The sequence below is a fragment of the Microcaecilia unicolor genome, chromosome 2, assembly GCF_901765095.1.
Source record: "Microcaecilia unicolor chromosome 2, aMicUni1.1, whole genome shotgun sequence".
Lineage (NCBI taxonomy): Eukaryota > Metazoa > Chordata > Amphibia > Gymnophiona > Siphonopidae > Microcaecilia > Microcaecilia unicolor.
The window spans coordinates 491,155,564-491,177,747 of NC_044032.1; the positions used below are offsets into that span (position 1 = coordinate 491,155,564).

General features: G+C 43.8%; 1 protein-coding gene across 1 annotated transcript in view; it reads right to left on the reverse strand.

The window, feature by feature from the left end:
* NOP14 (NOP14 nucleolar protein) overlaps window positions 1–22,184 on the reverse strand; it is a 224,952-nt gene that overhangs the window by 98,668 nt on the left and 104,100 nt on the right. Inside the window, 2 exon segments of the mRNA XM_030191134.1 lie at window positions 6,820–6,921; window positions 15,558–15,693. Of these exon segments, the coding sequence (XP_030046994.1) occupies window positions 6,820–6,921; window positions 15,558–15,693 (238 nt within the window).

The following is a 22,184-nucleotide window of genomic DNA, read 5'->3' on the forward strand; positions in this document are numbered from 1 at the left end:
AACGGTCTTCGATACCGATGCCGTCGAGGTCGACGTCGAGGGGCCGGCGCAAGTTCCAAAAAGACGGTCCCGCAGAACTTGCCTCGCAACCTGAGTCCGTTTCCGGAGACCGAGACACAAAACACACGACTTGAGATTGTGCTCCGGCCCGAGGCCTGGAGGCACCAAGCGTGGGTGTCGGTCTGCGAGATCGGCCGGCCGCAGCGACCACACTTTTTAAATCCACTCGGGACCTTCGAGGACATCGACGGAAAAATCGCGTCGGCGAAGTCAAAGTCGGCAATGGTGGCTAAAATCACACCACGAAAACTGAAACCGACCGAGCGGCCACTAGGCCGCAACGAGGCGTCCCCGCTAGAAAGCGAGGGAAAAGAAGGAGCGCGTGCTCCACACGCGCAAAATTCTTTTTTTTTTTTTTTTTTTTTTAATAAAAGAGAAAGAAGAAGAAGAAGAGGCCGAACAGGCCAAAAGCGACGATCCGCGGTAAACGCGGTCGAAAAAATCCGGCGGCTGAAACGAGAGAGAGGGGAAAACACAACTCTCTCAGTCGCGGAAAAAAAAAGTAACTGGCGGGAGCGGTCGCGCACGGGCGGGAAGACGGCCGCGCATGCGCGGTGGACGTGCCCTGCGTGTCGACCGTCCCGCGAAGCTTATTTCCGGTTGGTGGGGGCTGCCGCGGACGTCACCCAGTCGTGAGAACAAGCAGCCTGCTTGTCCTCGGAGAAATATACATACACACACATACTTTTTTTTTCACCAGATAAAAGGACTGACTCATATGATCGTGGAAGGTAATAATGTTTTCACTTATATTTACTTATTTATATTCCCTATTCCAACCTAGCTCTCGATGATAGCATTACACTTACAGTGGGGGAAATAAGTATTTGATCCCTTGCTGATTTTGTAAGTTTGCCCACTGACAAAGACATGAGCAGCCCATAATTGAAGGGTAGGTTATTGGTAACAGTGAGAGATAGCACATCACAAATTAAATCCGGAAAATCACATTGTGGAAAGTATATGAATTTATTTGCATTCTGCAGAGGGAAATAAGTATTTAATCCCTCTGGCAAACAAGACCTAATACTTGGTGGCAAAACCCTTGTTGGCAAGCACAGCGGTCAGACGTCTTCTGTAGTTGATGATGAGGTTTGCACACGTCAGGAGGAATTTTGGTCCACTCCTCTTTGCAGATCATCTCTAAATCATTAAGAGTTCTGGGCTGTCGCTTGGCAACTCGCAGCTTCAGCTCCCTCCATAAGTTTTCAATGGGATTAAGGTCTGGTGACTGGCTAGGCCACTCCATGACCCTAATGTGCTTCTTCCTGAGCCACTCCTTTGTTGCCTTGGCTGTATGTTTTGGGTCATTGTCGTGCTGGAAGACCCAGCCATGACCCATTTTTAAGGCCCTGGCGGAGGGAAGGAGGTTGTCACTCAGAATTGTACGGTACATGGCCCCATCCATTCTCCCATTGATGCGGTGAAGTAGTCCTGTGCCCTTAGCAGAGAAACACCCTCAAAACATAACATTTCCACCTCCATGCTTGACAGTGGGGACGGTGTTCTTTGGGTCATAGGCAGCATTTCTCTTCCTCCAAACACGGCGAGTTGAGTTCATGCCAAAGAGCTCAATTTTTGTCTCATCTGACCACAGCACCTTCTCCCAATCACTCTCGGCATCATCCAGGTGTTCACTGGCAAACTTCAGACGGGCCGTCACATGTGCCTTCCGGAGCAGGGGGACCTTGCGGGCACTGCAGGATTGCAATCCGTTATGTCGTAATGTGTTACCAATGGTTTTCGTGGTGACAGTGGTCCCAGCTGCCTTGAGATCATTGACAAGTTCCCCCCTTGTAGTTGTAGGCTGATTTCTAACCTTCCTCATGATCAAGGATACCCCACGAGGTGAGATTTTGCGTGGAGCCCCAGATCTTTGTCGATTGACAGTCATTTTGTACTTCTTCCATTTTCTTACTATGGCACCAACAGTTGTCTCCTTCTCGCCCAGCGTCTTACTGATGGTTTTGTAGCCCATTCCAGCCTTGTGCAGGTGTATGATCTTGTCCCTGACATCCTTAGACAGCTCCTTGCTCTTGGCCATTTTGTAGAGGTTAGAGTCTGACTGATTCACTGAGTCTGTGGACAGGTGTCTTTCATACAGGTGACCATTGCCGACAGCTGTCTGTCATGCAGGTAACGAGTTGATTTGGAGCATCTACCTGGTCTGTAGGGGCCAGATCTCTTACTGGTTGGTGGGGGATCAAATACTTATTTCCCTCTGCAGAATGCAAATAAATTCATATACTTTCCACAATGTGATTTTCCGGATTTAATTTGTGATGTGCTATCTCTCACTGTTACCAATAACCTACCCTTCAATTATGGGCTGCTCATGTCTTTGTCAGTGGGCAAACTTACAAAATCAGCAAGGGATCAAATACTTATTTCCCCCACTGTATATACACTTTTATCTAGTTGATAGCTTTTTAATTTATATAATTTTACCTAGTCCACACACTAACCTATTTTTTTTGGTGTTTAAACAATTGAAATGATATACAACAGAAGCAGTTTTAAAAAATTTAAAAGCAATGGATTCATGGGAGAGTACTATAAATCATTGCCTAAAGTCGGGTTGGCGGCACTTGGGAACTATCTAGAACAAACGGTTGAGGAGAGGAGATTCCCTCCATATGCGAACGAAGCCCTGATCACGTTGATACCTAAACCAGGGAAAGATGAGGCATGCCCAGGTTCCTACCGTCCTATCTCCTTGATTAATGTAGATGTGAAAATCTTAGCGCGAATAATGGCCGCACGCTTGGGGTGCCTACTGCCAGAACTCATAGGTGAGGAGCAGGTGGGCTTCGTTCGGAATAGGCAGGCGGGCAGCAATGGCACAGTGTCAGACTGAACAGAGCGCAGCAATGATACTTAGCCTAGATGCCGAAAAGGCATTCGACAAGATAGATTGGGGGTATCTCTTTGGCCTCTTGAGCTATATGGGAGTGCAGGGTTGGTTTGGAGATGCATTGGCAGCGTTGTATAGGGACACTAAGGCAGCAGTCTTGGTGAATGGAGTGAGGGGAAAGCCCTTTCAAATTCATCAGGGGACGCGACAGGGGTGCCCACTGTCCCCCCTCCTCTTCGTCTTAGCGATGGAGCCATTGCTCCGCGCCCTGCGGGGGGATGGAGGGGTGAGGGGGGTGCCCTTGAAGGGTGGTACACTTAAAGCCCTGGCCTTTGCAGATGACTTGCTTGTAGTGACCCAGGAGCCTGAACAATCAATATCCCGGGTTCTGGAAGTGATCAGGGAATATGGGGAATACTCGGGTTACACACTTAACATTCAAAAGTCCAAGGCCCTAGAGATCCTACCTGGTGATAGTTTACAGCAAAAGATCCCATTACCAATACAGTGGGAACAAGAGACAATCAAGTATTTAGGAGTCAAAATACCTCGCGATCTCTCTCTAGCGTACGCCTGGAATGTTAGAAAGTTGCTGAATGATACAAGAGACAGCTTGCAAATGTGGCAGGGCCTCCCCATATCACTACTGGGTAGAATAGCCTTATATAACATGGTAATAGTCCCCAAGTGGGTGTATGTGTTCCAGACCCTGCCACTATATTTGACCAAAGCCGATGAGCAGCGACTAAACAAGATTTTACAGATCTTGTCGAAAAAGAAAAAACCCAGAACGGCAATGTCTAACTTACACCTCCCGGTGGAATTTGGAGGCCTGGGCTTGCTGAGTCTGCGCTATATGACAATATCCAGCGGCTTGAGACACCTGAATGATTGGATGAGGTGCAAGCAATACTTTACTCCATCCAGCTTAAAACTGTCAGAGATCGAACAGACACACATAAGTTACTTATTGCACAAGAAAAGCACAGAAGCTAACCTACTGGACAAAGCACAACTTTTGCCGGCAGCGCGGGCAGTTTGGCGCTGGCTTTGCCGACACCATCGATTCTCGCCTCGTACTACTCCATATCTCCCAATCTGCGGAAACCCGGAATTCCGACCGGGTCAGCTTTATGAGGTGTTTGCCCACTGGCGGGAGAAAGGGCTGGAGTATGTACTGCAGGCCATTGAAGGAGATGGCAGACCTAAATCATGGGCAGCGCTCCAGGCCCAATTCTCCCTCAGTTCGCTGGATTGGTTTCATTATTACCAGCTAAAGCACTATATAGAGAGCCTCCCACCGATGGCACTGGCGGAAGATGTCCAAGAGGAGCTAGGCTCGGCGCTCTCCTTGGGGGCGCAACACAAAATGCCACTAATGTTCTATCATAGACACCTCAAGGACATGGCAAAGGAACCAGATTTTGAGAGACTGTCCAAACTGTGGACCGAGGAATTGGGGACGGAGATTACCGCAGTACTACTGCGGGAACATCTTATTGACTATCGCAGACACACAGATCAAGCCAACTATTGGGAAGTACAATTTAAGTTTACTCTGAGAGCGTATGTGCCTCCCAAGCAGGCATTCCACATGGGAGTATCGCCAGATGGGGCATGCCCCAAGTGCGCTGCGGAGGGCGCAATGCTGGGCCATATGTTCTGGAACTGTTCGCGGATTCAGAAGCTTTGGAGAGATTTGGCTAAGCAGATGGCCCTTACTTGGAATGTAAAATGGCAGATGGATGCTCGACTTCTTTTTGGGTATCTGCAAATCTCTAGACCCATGCCAGGGGGGTGTCGGGCCTTTATCATGCGAGCGGTGATGGTGGCAAAGAAAACAATACTGTCAGCGTGGCTGTCCACAGAGGGCCCAACATTAGCTCAGTGGAGAGGGTGGATGATCTCCCTGCTACACACAGAAAGAACGAGTCTGCGAACTCGGAGACCATCAAGCGCCAGGACATTTTGGAAATGCTGGACGCCGTTTTGGCTCACACTGACACCCTATGCCAGAGGGCACATAATTAACATGTAAACTACATAGGCACCAGGCGCTGCTACAGCAGTTAGAGTAAGAGGACTGTGACTAAATACTGCATTGGGAGGGGGGGTTGTTGGGGGGGGGAGAGGGGGGTGAAGCACAGGGGGAGAACTGTAAAAAGTTACAAGAGTCATTTAGGTAGACTCGATAGCTAAGAATCACTTGATGTTGGATGAAGGGTAACGAGTTATACCGGTCAAAACATTCAGTATGCAGTGTTAGTTAACTATGTAGACTCATTTGTATGTTTAAAAATATTTTCTGACTTCTCCAATAAAATTTATGGAACCACAAAGGGGGGGGGGGGGGGGGGATATAAAATGATAAAAGAGTTGATGATAATGATTGGTGAATCAAAATGTGGAAGAATTTCTTCTTTTCTTGTGACTTGAATTTGACTGTTTCCTACATAATTGTATTGGCTGATTTCCTAAGTCATCAATAAAAATTTTTGAAACATAAAAAATTTAAAAGCAAGTTGCATAAATATGATTTCTATCATATTATTTTATAGAATTTTAAAGCAGTTTATATAAATATAATTTCTATTATATTATTTACATTTTTTAGCAACACTAGTTTAGTTAATGTTACAAATGCATTCCCTCTTTTGGATACGTAATGATGTCTTTTTTGACAGTGTTTTAACCCAGTCAAATATTCTAACTTCAATGTAATACTTCATGATCATTGGTTAGGTTCTTTTTATTAAAGTCTGGATTTTATATTTTACTCATTTTGTTTTTAACTCCTTAAAGATCAATACTGGTGTTCTGTATTACAAATAGTAATTCATAGTTTTTCTATACAAGCATGTTTGACCTATTCAAATAGTCTCACTTCATTGAAGTAATCTGTTTGCATGTTTTTTTTTTTATTTAAAATTTACATTGTATATATATGGCTTTTGTAAAAATGTATTTATGTTACATATTTTGAATGATTTATGGTTTTTACTGTGTTACTTTGTTTTGCACTAATATTTAATATTTTATATAATATGTCTTGATCCCTCATATATATATAAAGTGTATTTACTATCTTTATATGTTGTTTTTATATCCTGTTTTGTAAATAGACTCCTGATGCAGGTCCTGTGGACCGAAACATAGCTGTGTCAAGTCATATTCAACGATCAATCAATTTTGAACTTTTATTTGGATTTTCATCTGAAGCGTCGCCTTTTTATTATTTTTAGTCTTCTTCGCTGTTTTATTTTTTCACAGGACATGGGCAAACCATGGAAGCAACATGCTCATACCTACGGAGGGAAAACTGCCACTGAATGGCATCACCTACAAGCTGATTTATGGTGCCTTCAGAGGCATTTCTTCAGCCCCAAAGCTGACATGGATTCCAGACCATTCTTGCATAAATATCTGGAAGAAGTGGGTGCAGCAGTGGATGTTATGGCTTATGGATAGAAAGTGGACAGAACCCCCCCCCCCCCCACCAACACAAACACCCCTACCACTCTTTTCAAAACTACTAGGACTAGGGGACATGCAATGAAGCTACAAAGTAGTAAATTTAAAATAAATTGGAGAAAATATTTCTTCACTCAAAGTGTAATTAAACTCTGGAATTTGTTGCCAGAGAATGCAGTAAAAGCAGTTAGCTTAGTGGGGTTTTAAAAAGGTTTGAATAGCTTCCTAAAAGAAAAGTCCATAAGCTATTATTAAGATGGACTTTGGGAAATCCACTGCTTATTTCTAGGATAAGCAGCATAAAATGTACTGTAATGTTTTGACATCTTGCCAGGTACTTGTAACCTGGATTGGCCACGGTTGGAAACAGGATGCTGGGCTTGATAGACCTTCAGTCTGTCCCAGTATGGCAACTCTTATGTTCACCTACTTACCTTAATGAGTACCTGGCTCATATATGATAGTGCAGGAGTTACCACTGGATGCCAGAAGTCAGATGTAGGAAACAATATTGAAGTAATTTTCAAAATAACCAGCTAAAAAACAAATTTACAAAAGAGAAAATGTATTAATACAAAATAATACGTCTTCATAAAAAAATGTTTATGAGCATACCAATACAAAATAATACGTCTTCATAAAAAAATGTTTATGAGCATACCAATACAAGAGACTCAAATATCTGAAACCAAGCAGAGTGTACCCACATTAATGCATTTTATCAAAAAATCCCAAGCTATTTTCTTTGTATTTTGCTTTAATAGAAAACCTTTATCACCTTACAACTACACTTCATGCTCCACTTTATGATCAAGTCTTTGACAAATTGATTAGGACCTGTACAGGGGATCTTCAGATGCTGGTTGTGTAATGTTTTATCTGAAACTATTAATAGTTTATGCTGTGCGTTTTAATTTCTGGGCCTAACTGTCCTTAAACCCAGGTCAGAGTAAAACTATTTGGCTGATATAATATTTTTGTATGTGTTAAGCTTAAATTTTAATTGAAGGAGCTGTTCTATATTGCCAGATGTTATTAACTAAGTATTACAGTTTACTGGTGAATTTTAAATTATAAACTTGAAAATGCACTTCGATGCTTTCAAGAATTTAAGTGTGTCACTGTAGAGGCTCTCTCTGCTCTGGAGCCAGATTTACTTCTTAACTTGTCTGTAACTGGAAAAAGTTCTTTGGACTTCCCCATTACTCCTAATTTGTTGGACAAATGAGGAATGGTTGATCCAGTTAATGTGGCCTTAATAAATATTAGGTTAGCCAATAAAGTTTTACTGATTTGACTTAAAGGATAGTTAAGGTGCAATAAAAGTTGGGCTTTTATTGCACCTTAATTCACCATAGAAGTCACTAACCTGTGGTAGCTTGGAAACACAGGCAATCAGCCTCACAAAAGGTCAAAAGGCCTTACTGCTAGGGGTCACCAGTGCCATTCTGAATCCGGCAGGAGCAGGACAGACTGAGGATTGCTCCTGCCTTGTGACTAATAGATCCAAAAGAATGTAAAGGAAAGCCTAGGGATGTCTACGGAGAAAGAGGGGGGGCGGGGGAAATCTAGACATTATTGCCTGGCATATTTAAGAAGTGGAAATTTGATAAGGGGCTTTGTCAGAAGCAAATTTCGCATAAATCAGACTAGAGGCTGTACAGAGATGGGCTTACTCTCTCTACATGGCAATGGTAAGCACTAATCACACCAGGGTGAACCCTTACAGAGGGTTTTCAAACCAGACTCAGCTGTGCAGGAGGTACTCAAACAACTTTTAAGTAGGACAATAAAGAGGGTCTAGGGCAAACCTCTTCAAATGAAAAAGTTAACACTTCTTAGCAGAACCTTTCCTGGAAGCCAATAGGATCCTGGAAACATGCAAGGATTCAAATTCTATGCTCTCAACATCCAGGCTGTGAAGGCTATATTATACTGGACAAACTATCAGAAAAATTAAAGTCCGTATTGGGGAATACATTAGTAATATAACGGTAAAGCTGAAGCCCATTTAACTGAACAATGGAGACAATTTAATCATTCATTATCTGATTTACAATTTGTACTTTTACTTCAAGTCATAGGAGCGTGGTCTTTGTTAAATTAGGTTATTGTATAAAGAGCAATGGTTCATTTATACATGGCACACTTCTCATGCAAAGGGCCTAAACAGGGAAATTGAATGGTGTTAATGAGAGACACAGCTGCATATAAATACTCCAGGGGAAAATGACGTTGGCCATGCTCTACTTGGAGAAATGCATTATGGGCTTGTATTGCTCGGAGTTGGCAGCTATATGTATGGCTTAATAGCACTGAAGTTTGATTTAACAGTTTATATTACATTATGTATAGAAGGAATATAAGTGATATTTCTTTGCAGTATTTGCCTCCAAGTGTATTTGGAAGACTGCGATTTGATAGGCCCAAACCCCTTCGTGAAAAATTACACTGGTTACCAATCAGAGAACGTATTACTTTTAAAATTTGTACCCTGGCCCATAAAATTATATACGGTGATGCCCCAGGATATATGTCTGAGCTCATAGACTTATCAACCAGAAACTCAATCAGATCATCACGCTCTTATTTAAGTCTCCGCCACCCTAGTTGCAAAGGACTCAAATACAAATCAGTTCATGGATCCAGCTTCTCATATATAAGTACACAACTCTAGAATACACTCCCAAAGGCCATGAAAACTACGTACGACCACCTTAACTTCCGGAAATCACTAAAGACTTACTTGTTTGAAAAGGCATATCATAAGTACAATAAGTATTGTCATACTGGGAAGACCAAAGGTCCATCAAGCCCAGCATCCTGTTTCCAACAGTGGCCAATCCAGGTCACAAATACCTGGCAAGATCCCAAAAATGTTCAAAACATTTTAAACTGCTTATCCCAGAAATCGTGGATTTTCCCCATTTAATAACGGTCTATGGACTTTTCCTTTAGGAAGCCGTCCAAACCTTTTTTAAACTCCACTAAGCTAACCAACTTTAACACATTCTCTGGCAACGAATTCCAGAGTTTAATTACACGTTAAATGAAGAAAATTTTTCTCAGATTCATTTTAAATTTACTACATTGTAGCTTCATCGCATGCCCCCTAGTCCTAGTATTTTTGGAAAGCGTGAACAGAAGTTTCACATCTACCCGTTCAACTCCACTCATTACACCACGCAACAATGATTTTGCTACAGAGAGAAAAACATATGATTTATACTAAATTGAACCTGCCGATTCCAAATATGAACTCCAAATTTGCCTGACACGTCTAGATTTTAAGTTATACATGCAAAGCCTATTCACTTATAATATTAATGCTTGGGATGCATTTGTACTAGTAGTGCAGAACTTCCTTGGGAACAGACGAGCTGAAAACTATGCTGAACTAGTAGACAACAGGCTTAAAGCATATGAAAAACTTGGCTCATTCCCATCTTGTTTTTTTCCCACCCAATTTGGGACACATGACGAACCTGGAGAGAGGTTCCATAAAGACATTTCTACAATGGAGAACAGATATCAAGGCCGCTGGAATCCCAACATAATGGGGGACTACTGCTGGTTTTTGCAATGGGAAAATATGAATGGTCACAAATGCAAAAGTAGATGCCTGAAGCACTTTTAACAGTACTGGGCCTTGCTGAAGTAAGACTTTTAAACTGGAATACAAGACTTTTTTGAAATTTTGTTATTCCATTACATTTTCATATACTGTTTACTACGGAAACTTTGATGTAGATCAGGTAACTGTTGGAGTAAAACTAGTTCTGTAAAAAATTATTCAATGCTTTCCAAGTGCTTAATTCATTTGGGCAAACTTATGCATAACAACATTTCCTGACATGTTACAACAATTCTGACTTTGGATTTGGAATATGCACACTGAATTTAGTATAGGACAAATAGTTTTTGCCCAGTAGCACACGAAATTTTTTTTTTGCTGTGCTGCGTTATATATTTTATAGACCTCTATCATATCGCCCCTCAGCCGTCTTTTCTCCAAGCTGAAGAGCCCTAGCCGCTTTAGCCTTTCCTCATAGGGAAGTCGACCCATCCCCTTATCATTTTCGTCGCCCTTCTCTGCACCTTTTCTAATTCCACTACATCTTTTTTGAGATTTAGCTACCAGAACTGAACACAATATTCAAGGTGCGGTCGCACCATGGAGTGATACAAATGCATTATAACATCCTCATTTTTGTTTTCCATTCCTTTCCTAATAATACCTAACATTCTATTTGCTTTCTTAGCCGCAGCAGCACACTAAGCAGAAGGTTTCAACGTATCATCAACGACGACACCTAGATCCCTTTCTTGGTCCGTGACTCCTAACATGGAACCTTGCATGACATAGCTATAATTCGGGTTCCTTTTTCCCCACATGCATCACTTTGCGCTTGCTCACATTAAACGTCATCTGCCATTTAGACACCCAGTCTCCCAGTCTCGTAAGGTCCTCTTGTAATTTTTCACAATCCTCCTGCGATTTAACGGCTTTGAATAACTTTGTGTCATCAGCAAATTTAATTACCTCACTAGTTACTCCCATCTGTAGGTCATTTATAAATATGTTAAAAAGCAGCGGTCCCAGCACAGACCCCTGGGGAACCCCACTAACTACCCTTCTCCATTGAGAATACTGACCATTTAACCCTACTCTCTGTGTTCTATCTTTTAACCAGTTTTAATCCACAATAGAACACTACCTCCTATCACATGACTCTCCAATTTCCTCTGGAGTCTTTCATGAGGTACTTTGTCAAACGCCTTCTGAAAATCCACATACACAATATCAACCGGCTCCCCTTTACCCACATGTTTGTTCACCCCTTCAAAGAAATGTAGCAGACTGGTGAGGCAAGTTTTCCCTTCACTAAATCCATGTTGACTTTGTCTCATTAATCCATGTTTTGGAATATGCTCTGTAATTTTGTTCTTAATAATAGTCGCTACCATTTTGCCCAGCACTGACGTCAGACTCACCGGTCTACAATTTCCCGGATCTCCTCTGGAACCTTTTTAAAAATCGGCGTTACATTGGCCACCCTCCAGTCTTCCGGTACCATGCTCGATTTTAAGGATAAATTACATATTTCTAACAATAGCTCTGCAAGCTCATTTTTCAGTTCTATCAGTACTCTGGGATGAATACCATCCGGTCCAGATTTGCAACTCTTCAGTTTGTAGAACTGCCCCATTACATCCTCCAGGTTTACAGAGGATTCATTAAGTTTCTCCGACTCAGCTTCGAATACCATTTCCGGCATCGGTATCCCACCCAAATCTTCCTCGGGGGGTTTGGGGGGCTCAGCAAGGATCGAGATGTGTGTATAAGCAACCTTTAAGTCCAGAGAGCATAGCCAATTGTTTTCCTGAATCATGGGAAGAAGGGTGCCCAGGGAAACCATCCTGAACTTTTCTCGGATAAGAAATTTGTTGAGGGCCCTTAGGTCTAGGATGGGACACATCCCCCCCTGTTCTCTTTTGCATAAGGAAGTACCTGGAATAGAATCCCAGCCCTTCTTCCCCTGGTGGAACGGGTTCGACCGCTTGGGCCTGTAGAAGGGTGGAGAGTTCCTCTGCAAGTACCTGCTTGTGCTGGGAGCTGTAGGACTGAGCTCCCGGTGGGCAATTTGGAGGTTTGGATTTCAGATTGAGGGTGTATCCTAACCGGACAATTTGAAGAACCCACTGGTCGGAGGTTAAAGAAGTCACCTGTGGTGAAAAAACATTAGCCTCTCGCCAAACCGGCAAGTCGTCCGGTATGGACTCGTTTACTGAGGCTATGCTGAACTGGAGCCAGTCAAAAGCCCGTCCCTTGCTTTTGCTAGGGAGCTACAGTGACCTTAGGCTGTTGACGAGAACGAGCTCGCTGGGACTGAGCCTGGGCAGGCTGCCGAGAAGCAGGAGTGTACCTACGCCTAGTATAGGAATAGGGAGCACTCCTCTTCCCTCCAAAAAACCTCCCAGATGAGGAGGTAGTAGAAGAAGACACCCGGCGGGAGAGAGAATCTATAGCATCATTATGCATCTTGATCTGGTCAACTAGATCCTCTACTTTCTCACCAAAAAAGTTATCCCCCGGTAAGGAGCACCCGCCATCTGCTGCTGGACTGAATGATCCAGGTCAGAGAGTCTGCGCATCACTATACCTTGGGCAGCAATCCTGGATGCTACATCAAAAGTGTCGAATGTACCCCTGGCCACGAATTTTCAACACGCCTTCTGCTGTCTGACCACCCAGTGAAAAGGCTCAGCCTGCTCCGGAGGGAGTGCATCAACCAAGCCCGACAGTTGCCTCACCGAGTTCCGCAAGTGGACGCTCATGAAGAGCTGGCAAGTCTGGATTTTGGCAGCGAGCATAGCAGCCTGATACATCTTCTTCCAAAAGAGTCCAAGGTTCTAGATTCTCTGCCTGGGGGCGCCGAGGCATAGTCCCTAGTACTCTTGGCTCTTTTGAGGGCAGAGTCCACCACCATAGAATTGTGAAGTAGCTGAGACCTCATCAAACCAGGTTCACCATGGATCCGATATTGGGATTCAGCTTTTTTCGGGATCACGGGATCAGACAGAGGGAACGACCAGTTTCGCATAAGGACTTCCTTCAGTACATTATGCAAAGGAGCTGTTGCAGCCTCTCTAGGCAGAGAAGGATAATCCAGGACCTCAAGCATCTCAGATTTGGGCTCATCCTCAACCTCCATAGGGAAGGGAATAGCCGCAGCCATTTCTCGGCAAAGGAGGTAAAGGATAGACTCTCCAGTGGAGAATGTCTCCTTTCTGGTGGCAGGGAAGGTTCAGAGGGAATCCCATAGAACTCGTCAGAAGAAAGTACCTGGGATTTTCCTCTTCCTCCCACGAACGCTCATCTTCAGTATTGGACAACACAACCCTCAGAGCAGTCCGAAACTGAGCCTGCCTCGACGCCGAGGAGCGACGTCCTCGATGGCGGTGCCGAGAAGTCGACGCCCGCCTGGACTGCGGTGAAGCTTCCTCCACAGATGTCGAAGGGGAGTCAACCTGGGTGGCAGCCGACACCGATGTCGAGGACCTCACCACAGGCGAAGGGCCAGATGCCGCTGCAGCAGACGGGAAGGCACAAGCACCCCCAACACCAAAGCAGACTGGCACAGCAATCCTTACAGAAGCTCTGGAAGCAGGACCCTAATGCGCTCGTCAAGAGCCGCTATCAGACAAGGCTGCGGGGTCGGTAAAGGAGCTGGTAGCAGAATCTGTCGAGGCTTGGGAGCAGGTACCGGGCTGCGAGAAGACCGACTCATCAGCAACTCCTGAATAGAAGGGGAGCGATCCTCTCGGTGCCGACGCTTCTTGGGTGCCGATTCCCTCGACGCCCCGGAACTCCCAGCACTGTGTGTCGAAGGAGAACGATGACGGTGCTTCTTCACCTTCACTTGACGCCCGTCATCGAGACTCCTCGGTACCGAAGAGAACATGGAATCCTCACGCCTACTCGGGGCCGGGTCCGACAAAGGTCTGTCTCGGGGGGCCTGCATAACAGGAGGCCTCAAGGCAGGTGGAGATCCACTCGATGCCTCACTGCTCCCAGCGTGAATTGGTCTTTCAGCAGCCGTTACCTCCGCTCCCGACGTCGATGCTTCCTTGAATGTCGATGTCAACCCCGAAGGACCGGACCGAGCCCCAAAAAGCTTTTCTCATTGGGTTTCTCGAGACGCTTGGGTCCGTTTCTTAATATGAAGACACAGACTGCAAGCAGCTGGGCTATGGTCAGGCCCAAGGCACTGGATAACCAGCCGTTGGTATCGGTACCTGAGATGGTCCGGTTGAACCGAGTACAATGTTTGAAGCTGCTGGGTGTCTTCGATGACATGGAAGGAAAAAGGGCTTCGGCGAAATCAAAAGACGCGATTGTGCCTGATAAAAGAAAAAGGGCACAAAAATAAGGGAATAACCCGACCGCGCAGACGCGATGAAAAACAAAAGAAACTTGGAAGGGGACAAAACTAAAAGTACACTACGGGAACTTTTTTTTTTTTTTTAATGACAATAATAATAAAATAAAGAAAAAATTAGGAGAAAAAAAAAGTGAAAACTCGAAGACTCTTTCCTGGGCCCGAGAGGAGTGCAGAAAAAACACTACCGCACCTCAATGCAGAGAAAAGAAAACTGAGGGAACGCGTTCACATGGGAAATCAGTCCGCGCACGCGCGCCAGAAGACTCTGGCAAAACTTTTTAAAATATTTTGCTTGCAAAATACCGTCCAATTTCTGGGCCGACGCGGATGTCGACCCACATGTGAGAACAAGCAGCCTGATAGATTCTGGCAGAGAACATGACCATGGGAGATGAACTAAGGTTAAAAGCTTCTTTGATTATCTGTTCAACACATATATGCCAAGTAAAAACGTAACACTACCAAAAAAGGAAGAGAGGGTAGAATTGCTCATTTTACTGTTTGTGGTAACACAGGAATATTACATTTCCACTGTAGTGGTACAATACAGTCCTTTATTGCTTGTATAGCTATTTTGGACACTGTACATGGTCTCTGGAAAAAAATGAAGCCTATTTCAGTATGACCTTTGAAAATACTTTAGTATAATGGGTTTTTTTCTTAGTTAATTCATAATTTGTTTTCAAAGTGTTCTCCTTCAACCTTGACAGATTCACAAAAGTCTTCAGTGCTACTGAGCTGTTGGCTTAATGAATTCTGGGATTTCATTAATGAACTATTTTGCGAGATAAATGTGCTGGAATTCCATCCTGTTGAAAAATAAAGTACTCAGAAACATCTTGAATTTCAAGGAGAAGTTTCCAGTACGATGTTTTTGGGTCAAATGGAAAAGTGTTGGAGGACCCTTTTTTCCCCCAAGACACCATGTATATTTTGTTGAACCAAGCACAATTTTCAACACTGAAATAGAAATTTACAACTATGTTAGCAGGTTAATTGGTTAGAAATATGCTAAAAGGGAAAAAACACTTAATATTCCTCTGCCACCATAAACTACAGTGTCTGATCCCAAAGGTGGGATTAGCTGCAGCCAACACAACCCTCTGGCTCCATCTACTTTAACAGCTGATTTATATCAGAAGAATGCTTTAATACAGAACCATTACTGACTCACAATGAGAATATTCCTTTTTTTAAAAATTTTAAATAAATAAAATGTCACTCACTACATCTAACCGCGGCAATGCTGCCCGGCCTTTGACTTCTATCATTTCTTCCATCTCGTGTGCTGCGTCTCTGAGGATAGACCTTACACAGCCGCCTGCAGCTTCAGGAAACATCTGGCAAAGATTGTACAAGTGCCTGGTAATGAGACATAAATGGTACACATCAGTTTCTGGCTTAAAAATCAAAATGAGTCTCTCCAGACAGCTGCCTTGCAAAATTAGTGGCTGGAAAAATCAATCTGTTACCAGTCCAGAAAGTTCTTGCAAGGTCAATTAGTACTCAAGTTACACAGAAAGAACCATCTGCTCCTCATGCTATAAACCTGTTGAAGTTACAGGTTTTCCTGGAAACTGAACATTTGTGGCTTGTATTAGAAGCAGGGTCTGTCCAAGAGTGCAAGACATTGCAGCCCCATGCTGAATCCTTACAATGAATTTGCTGCTGTTGCTGTTCCAGGACCAAATCGTAGACCTGCCACCCAGGAACGCTAAAAGGTCATCCCGCTCATTCCTTAATCTGCACTTCCCCAGTTGTAAAGGCCTAAAATACAAACCAATGCATGCATCTAACTTCTCTTACCTGAGCACACAGTTATGGAACGCATTGCCGCACAGCTTAAAAACTACTTATGAACTAACTAACTTTCGCAAATCCCTGAAGACCCACCTATTCAACAAGGCATACCAATAAGAGCAGCAACTATAAATGTAATACATCGCAACCTTACCTATTATCAACAATGTTCTTGCTTATATATGCTTATTTGAATTTCGATCACATTATTTTCTATGACATCTCCACCTTACCTATTATCAGTAATGTTTTCTACTTATATTTACTTGTTTAAATTTCGATTATGCTATTCTGTATGTAATACTGTTATCTATTAATCTACCATCTACCAATAACGACACATTGTAAGCCACATTGAGCCTGCAAAGAGGTGGGAAAATGTGGGATACAAATGCAAGATAGATAGATAGATAGATAGATAGATAGACAGCAGCATTTAGCCTAGATTGAGGCATGGCAGCAATTCTCCAGCCCCTATCTGAAGTTGACTCCGGAATCAATTTCCTACCTTGCCCATGCCTAAATTTGGGCCTGCTGATTAGCTACAGAAGCAGGAACTGGTTCTAGACACATACTGAAGGACACCTAACATGATTACACCTAAAATGACATCACAAAACTTACACAAATTTTTTTTAATGGTCCATAAGACAAAGTAGGTATTTTAATTTAGCTATACACTACAGTAGCCAATGTTATCCAAGAATAAAAACTTGTTCCATGGTCCTAAATAAAATTTTGCTTTTGCAGCTTACATTTTTGGATGACTGCCACTTTTTGCTGGAGATTTCTTAATGAGAATTCACACAGAGGAAACATTTCCAGCAGTTAGGTCCACATCATTTATCCCTTTTCAGGCTGTCTGAAACCACATGAAATCTTAATTTTCTGCCGCTTGAGTCAAACTGCTGAAATATTCTCTCATTTCATTTTGTGCTAGAAACTCACGCTCTCATTACCTCTCGCCTTGACTACTGCAACTTACTCCTCACCGGCCTCCCACTTAGCCATCTATCCCCCCTTCAATCCGTTCAGAACGCTGCCGAACGTCTTATATTCCGCCAGAACCGATATACTCACATCACCCCTCTCCTCAAGTCACTTCACTGGCTTCCGATCAGATACCGCATACAATTCAAGATTCTCCTCCTTACCTACGAATGCACCCGGTCTGCGGCTCCTCACTACCTCTCTACCCTCATCTCCCCCTATGTTCCCGCCCGTAACCTCCGCTCACAGGACAAATCCCTCCTTTCAGTTCCCTTCTCCACCACTGCCAACTCCAGGCTCCGCTCATTCTGCCTTGCCTCACCCTACGCTTGGAACAATCTTCCTCAACCCCTACGCCAAGCCCCCTCCCTACCCATCTTCAAATCTCTGCTTAAAACTCACGTCTTCAATGCTGCTTTCGGCACCTAACCTTTCGAGAAATATAGTATGCCCTATCAGACGGACTCTACATTTGTCTTTAGATTGTTTAGATTGTCTTTAGATTGTGCACCTGTCTCTTAGATTGTAAGCTCCTTGAGCAGGGACTGCCCTTCCATGTTAAATTGTACAGCACTGCATAACCCTAGTAGCGCTTTAGAAATGTTAAGTAGTAGTAGTAATATATTTCTCACACTAAGTAAGCTTTTATTTTTAAACATACAGTACATATCGTATTAACAGGAAAAAAAATATTCTGCAGTTGTTAATCTCTGAATCAGCAGTTGTAAGAATCATTTGGTTCAAACAGTCCTCCACTGATCTCCCAGCCCAACAGATTGCTCGGTTACGGGAGTAGTTGTGGCTGTGCCCTTATGTTCAGACCTACTGTTTCTCTGTATCTAGCTCTATGACCTCTCTAGTCTGCCTTTTTTCCTATTGTTGTTCTTCCTGTAAGCCAAGCCTCGCTTTGGTCTCCCTGCTTCTGCTTCATTTCCTACTTGTGACATCATCAGCCAACTCCTTTATAAGGACTCAGGGAGCTTTCCTATGTTGCCTTTGCAAGAGGTCTCGTAATCTTGTGTTACCTGTTTAGATCATTTCCCTGCTTGGCTTTGTTCCTGATAATCTTGCTTCTGAAGGTCTGCTCTGTGTTTCTTTGAGTCTTGTGTTTCAATGCTTTGCTTTGTTTCTGTGTGTTTGCCTTTGTACCTTGATCCTGAAAGCCTGGCTCTAGAGCCACATCCTGCCCTTGGTGTCTGTGTCTGTTTAACTCTACCCTTGGCTCCTGTTTTTTGGTCTAGCCCTGCTTTTGACTCTTGCTATAGTTAAGCTCTGTGTTTAAGCCAATCTCTGTGTTTAGCCAAGCTCTGTTTCAGTTTTCCCTGTTCTGTTTCCTGTGTGTGGTCTGTTTATTCTGAGAGTCTGTAGAAGCCAGCATCGGCCCTGATTACCTCACTGTGTCTGCTGCCTCTCAGTCTGCCTGGTCTTTCCCTTTCCAGCTGTGGGTGCTGGTAAGTACATTGCTTCTTTGTTTGCTTGTCTTCCCTTAGTCTGGTTAATCCTTTGCCTGCTATGTTTGCTTCCTGGCTCTTGAGATCTGTTTCTGCCAAGTTCTGTTCCCGTTGTGGGTTTGAGCCAGGTTCTGCTCCTGCTCTATGTCTGAGCTAGTTCTGTCTCAGTTCCAAGCCAAGCCAAGTCTGTTCCAGTCAAGCCAAGCCAAGTCTGTTCAGTATCCTGTTCCAGCTGAGCCAAACCTGTTCCAGCCAAGCCCGTTCCAGAATCCTGTTCCAGCCAAGCCGAGCCCGTTCCAGAATCCTGTTCCAGCCAAGCCGAGCCCGTTCCAGAATCCTGTTCCAGCCCAAACTGTTCAAGAATCCTGAATCCTGTTTGAGAATGCTGAATCCTGTTCCAGCCCAGCCTGTTTGAGAATCCTGAATCCTGTTCCAGCCAAGCCTGTTCGAGAATCCTGAATCCTGTTCCAGCCAAGCCTGTTCGAGAATCCTGAATCCTGTTCTAGCCAAGCCTGTTCGAGAATCCTGAATCCTGTTCTAGCCATGCCTGTTCGAAAATCCTGAATCCTGTTTAAGAATTCTGAATCCTGTTCCAGCCAAGCCTGTTTGAGAATCCCGTTCCAGCCAAGCCTGTTCGAGAATCCTGAATCCTAGCCACGCCTGTTCGAAAATCCTGAATCCTGTTTAAGAATCCTGAATCCTGTTCCAGCCAAGCCTGTTTGAGAATCCCGAATCCTGTTCCAGCCTTGTTTATTGTCTTGCTTCTGTTATTCTTGTTGCCTAGCTCCTACCCTGTCTTGCCTGTCTAGTTGTGCTTTGTCTTGTCTCTTTCAGTCTAGTCCTGTCTAGATCCAGTCCTTGCCTTGTCTTGCCCTTTTCTGGACCCAGTTTTAATCTACTTCTGTGTTTTGCCTTGTCTTGCATTTCTGGGTCCCAGTCCCAGTTTTAATCCAGTTCTGAGTCTTGCCTTGTTCTGTCTGGGTTCCAGTTCTGGCCCTTTGCCTTCTTGTCCTTGCCTCATCTGGATCCGGTTCTTGTGTTGCCCATTGTGTTTAGTTACCTCTGTCCTGCCTTGTTGAGTCTGTTATTTTATCCTAGTCCAGTCTGTTCTGATTCCTGCCTTGTTGAGTCTGTTATTTTATCCTAGTCCAGTCTGTTCTGATTCCTGCCTGTGCCAGCCCAGGTGATTTGTCTGCCAAAGCTCCGGCTTTGGTCCAAGGGCTCACCATTCCTGACAGTTGTGAAAATACGATACCTAGGGATACACATTCCCTGGGGTTTAGATGATCTTTATAAAGCCGATTTTCCTGCCAAGACCCGTGAACTGTTTCAGGAAATGGACCGATGGGAAAGCCTAACAATCTCATGGCTGGGGCGTATTGCTGCGTTAAAGATCTTACTTCCTAAAATGTTATATTTGTTTATGGCACTACCTACTTCCTTGTCAGATTCCTTCATGAGGGGTTTACAGCATAGTGTGTTCTCCTTCACTTGGAAAAAAAAAGACCACCCAGGGTACGTAGAGGTGTGATGTGTCAACTACGTACACGGGGGGGGGGGGGGGGGGGGGGGGGGGGAATGGGAGTTCCCTCCATTCACTTATACCATCAAGTGGCCCACCTCCGAATTTTAGCGTACTGGTTTCAGAAGGCTGGCAAGATATGGAAAAAAAATTTGAACAGACCTATCTGAACCCTTATCCGCTGAAAGCGATACCCTGGCTTCCTGGTCGTCTCCTTAAACAGATTATTCAAGGGGGCACCACCATTACTTCAGTGGCCACTCATCACTTGGAATAAGATACAAGACAGGTTCTTCCCAGGCCAAGTTTACTTTATACATATGTTTATCCACTTTGCCCCACAGTTTGCCCCAGGATCTTTGGACCCTTGCTATCGTACCTGGGAGAGTCATGGTCTCCGCGAGCTGGGACAGGTTTGGGAGGAAGGGGTGTTGCTTCCATTTGAAGAACTATGTGAGGAGTATAGGCTCCCTCCCTCCAATACCTTTCAATACTACCAACTCCGAGATTTTATAACTCGTAGGGCGAGGGGAGACCTAAGCTTGTCTGAAACCTGTCTTGAGCAAGCGTTGGAGGGTGGGGGAGGGATTTCTAGGATTTACAGGGCTCTCCTCGCATATCGTAAACCTATTGTATACTATCTGTCAAAGTGGGAGGCGGCCATGGGGGTGTCCTAATACTGTGCACAGTGGGAGCAGGTTTTCTGCTCATTGCTCCAGGTGTCTACCTCCAATGCCCTGGTGGAAAATGGTTGTAAAATACTTTACTGTTGGTACTACACCCCTCAACGTTTGGCTAAGATGTTCCGTCAGGGGTCAGCTTTGTGCTGGCACCAATGTGGGTTGAAGGGGGGCATGTTCTCTACATGGTCATACCCCCATGCTCAGACAGTTTGGACCAGGGTTTTGAAGTTTGTTCTTAGTGTAACGAAAGTTAACGATCAATGGAAAATGGACTATTGTCTTCTCCACTTCAAACCCCGAGGGGTGAAGAAACACATCCATCACCTCACTTCACAAGTGTTCGTAGCCAGTAAGTTAGTCCTGGCAGCAGCATGGAGGAGCCCTCGCCTCCCTGGTCTTCGAGTGATTTTACAGAAGTTGAACTATATTCATCTGATGTGTAAATTGACAGCTTTGCGTACAGGACAGCTATCAAAATATCATAAGACTTGGAACCCATATGTTCAGTGGACTGCGAATCCAAATCCTTTCTTGAGCATTCAATAATAAGGGAAGGGAGTTTTCTTTCTTGGGGGGGGGGGGGGGGGCTTGTGGATGTATTCGAGGACGATACTGAAGAGTTGTGCTTCTATTGAGATTTTGTTTGCAGAAAGGTTTGATTTATGGTTGCTTTAATATATGATGACTTTGTCTCTGTTGCTATTATGATTTTCCAATAAAAGAGAATAAACATTAAAAAAACCACAGTCCTCCACTGATATCTCAGTGGTCAAGGGCTTTATTACACTATAAATTCCTGAGATCAAGGTTAATTGTTTGGAGCTGGAGGCATACTAATTCAAGAATTTATATTCTGCAGTTAACAAGCAGATTAGGTTAGGTATTAAACGATCTGGTTCGGCAATGCAGCAAGATCACCTAACCTTCAAAACTTTCAAATACATCTGTCTCCCAGTTTTAACTCCTATTGCCTTATTGACATTTTAGTTTGTTTTGAAATGTGAGCCTACTAAGGACAAAGAATGTCCCTGTATGCAAACCAATTTGGTTATATCACAGAAAGGTAATATATCAAATCCATGACCTTTTACGCTTTCCTTTTTATCCTTCTCTGTCCTGTCTAGCTATGAGTTTCTTTCTGTGCTTCATTAATATGTTTTTGGATTGGAATCTGCTTTGATGTACCCACTAAAGGCGGTATAGTAAATACCGCATAAACCATTAACCCCTCCCCCCCATAAAGGATGCTACAATAATCCAGTTAAGTATATTGGATTGTACAATAATTTTAAATTGATCAAATAAACTTATGTAGTAATCGTCTTCACTAGTGCAGCCTCCAAAATACCTTATGAATTAAGGCACTGACTTGTGCATTCAGAGTCAAAGAAGAATCTAAGATAACTT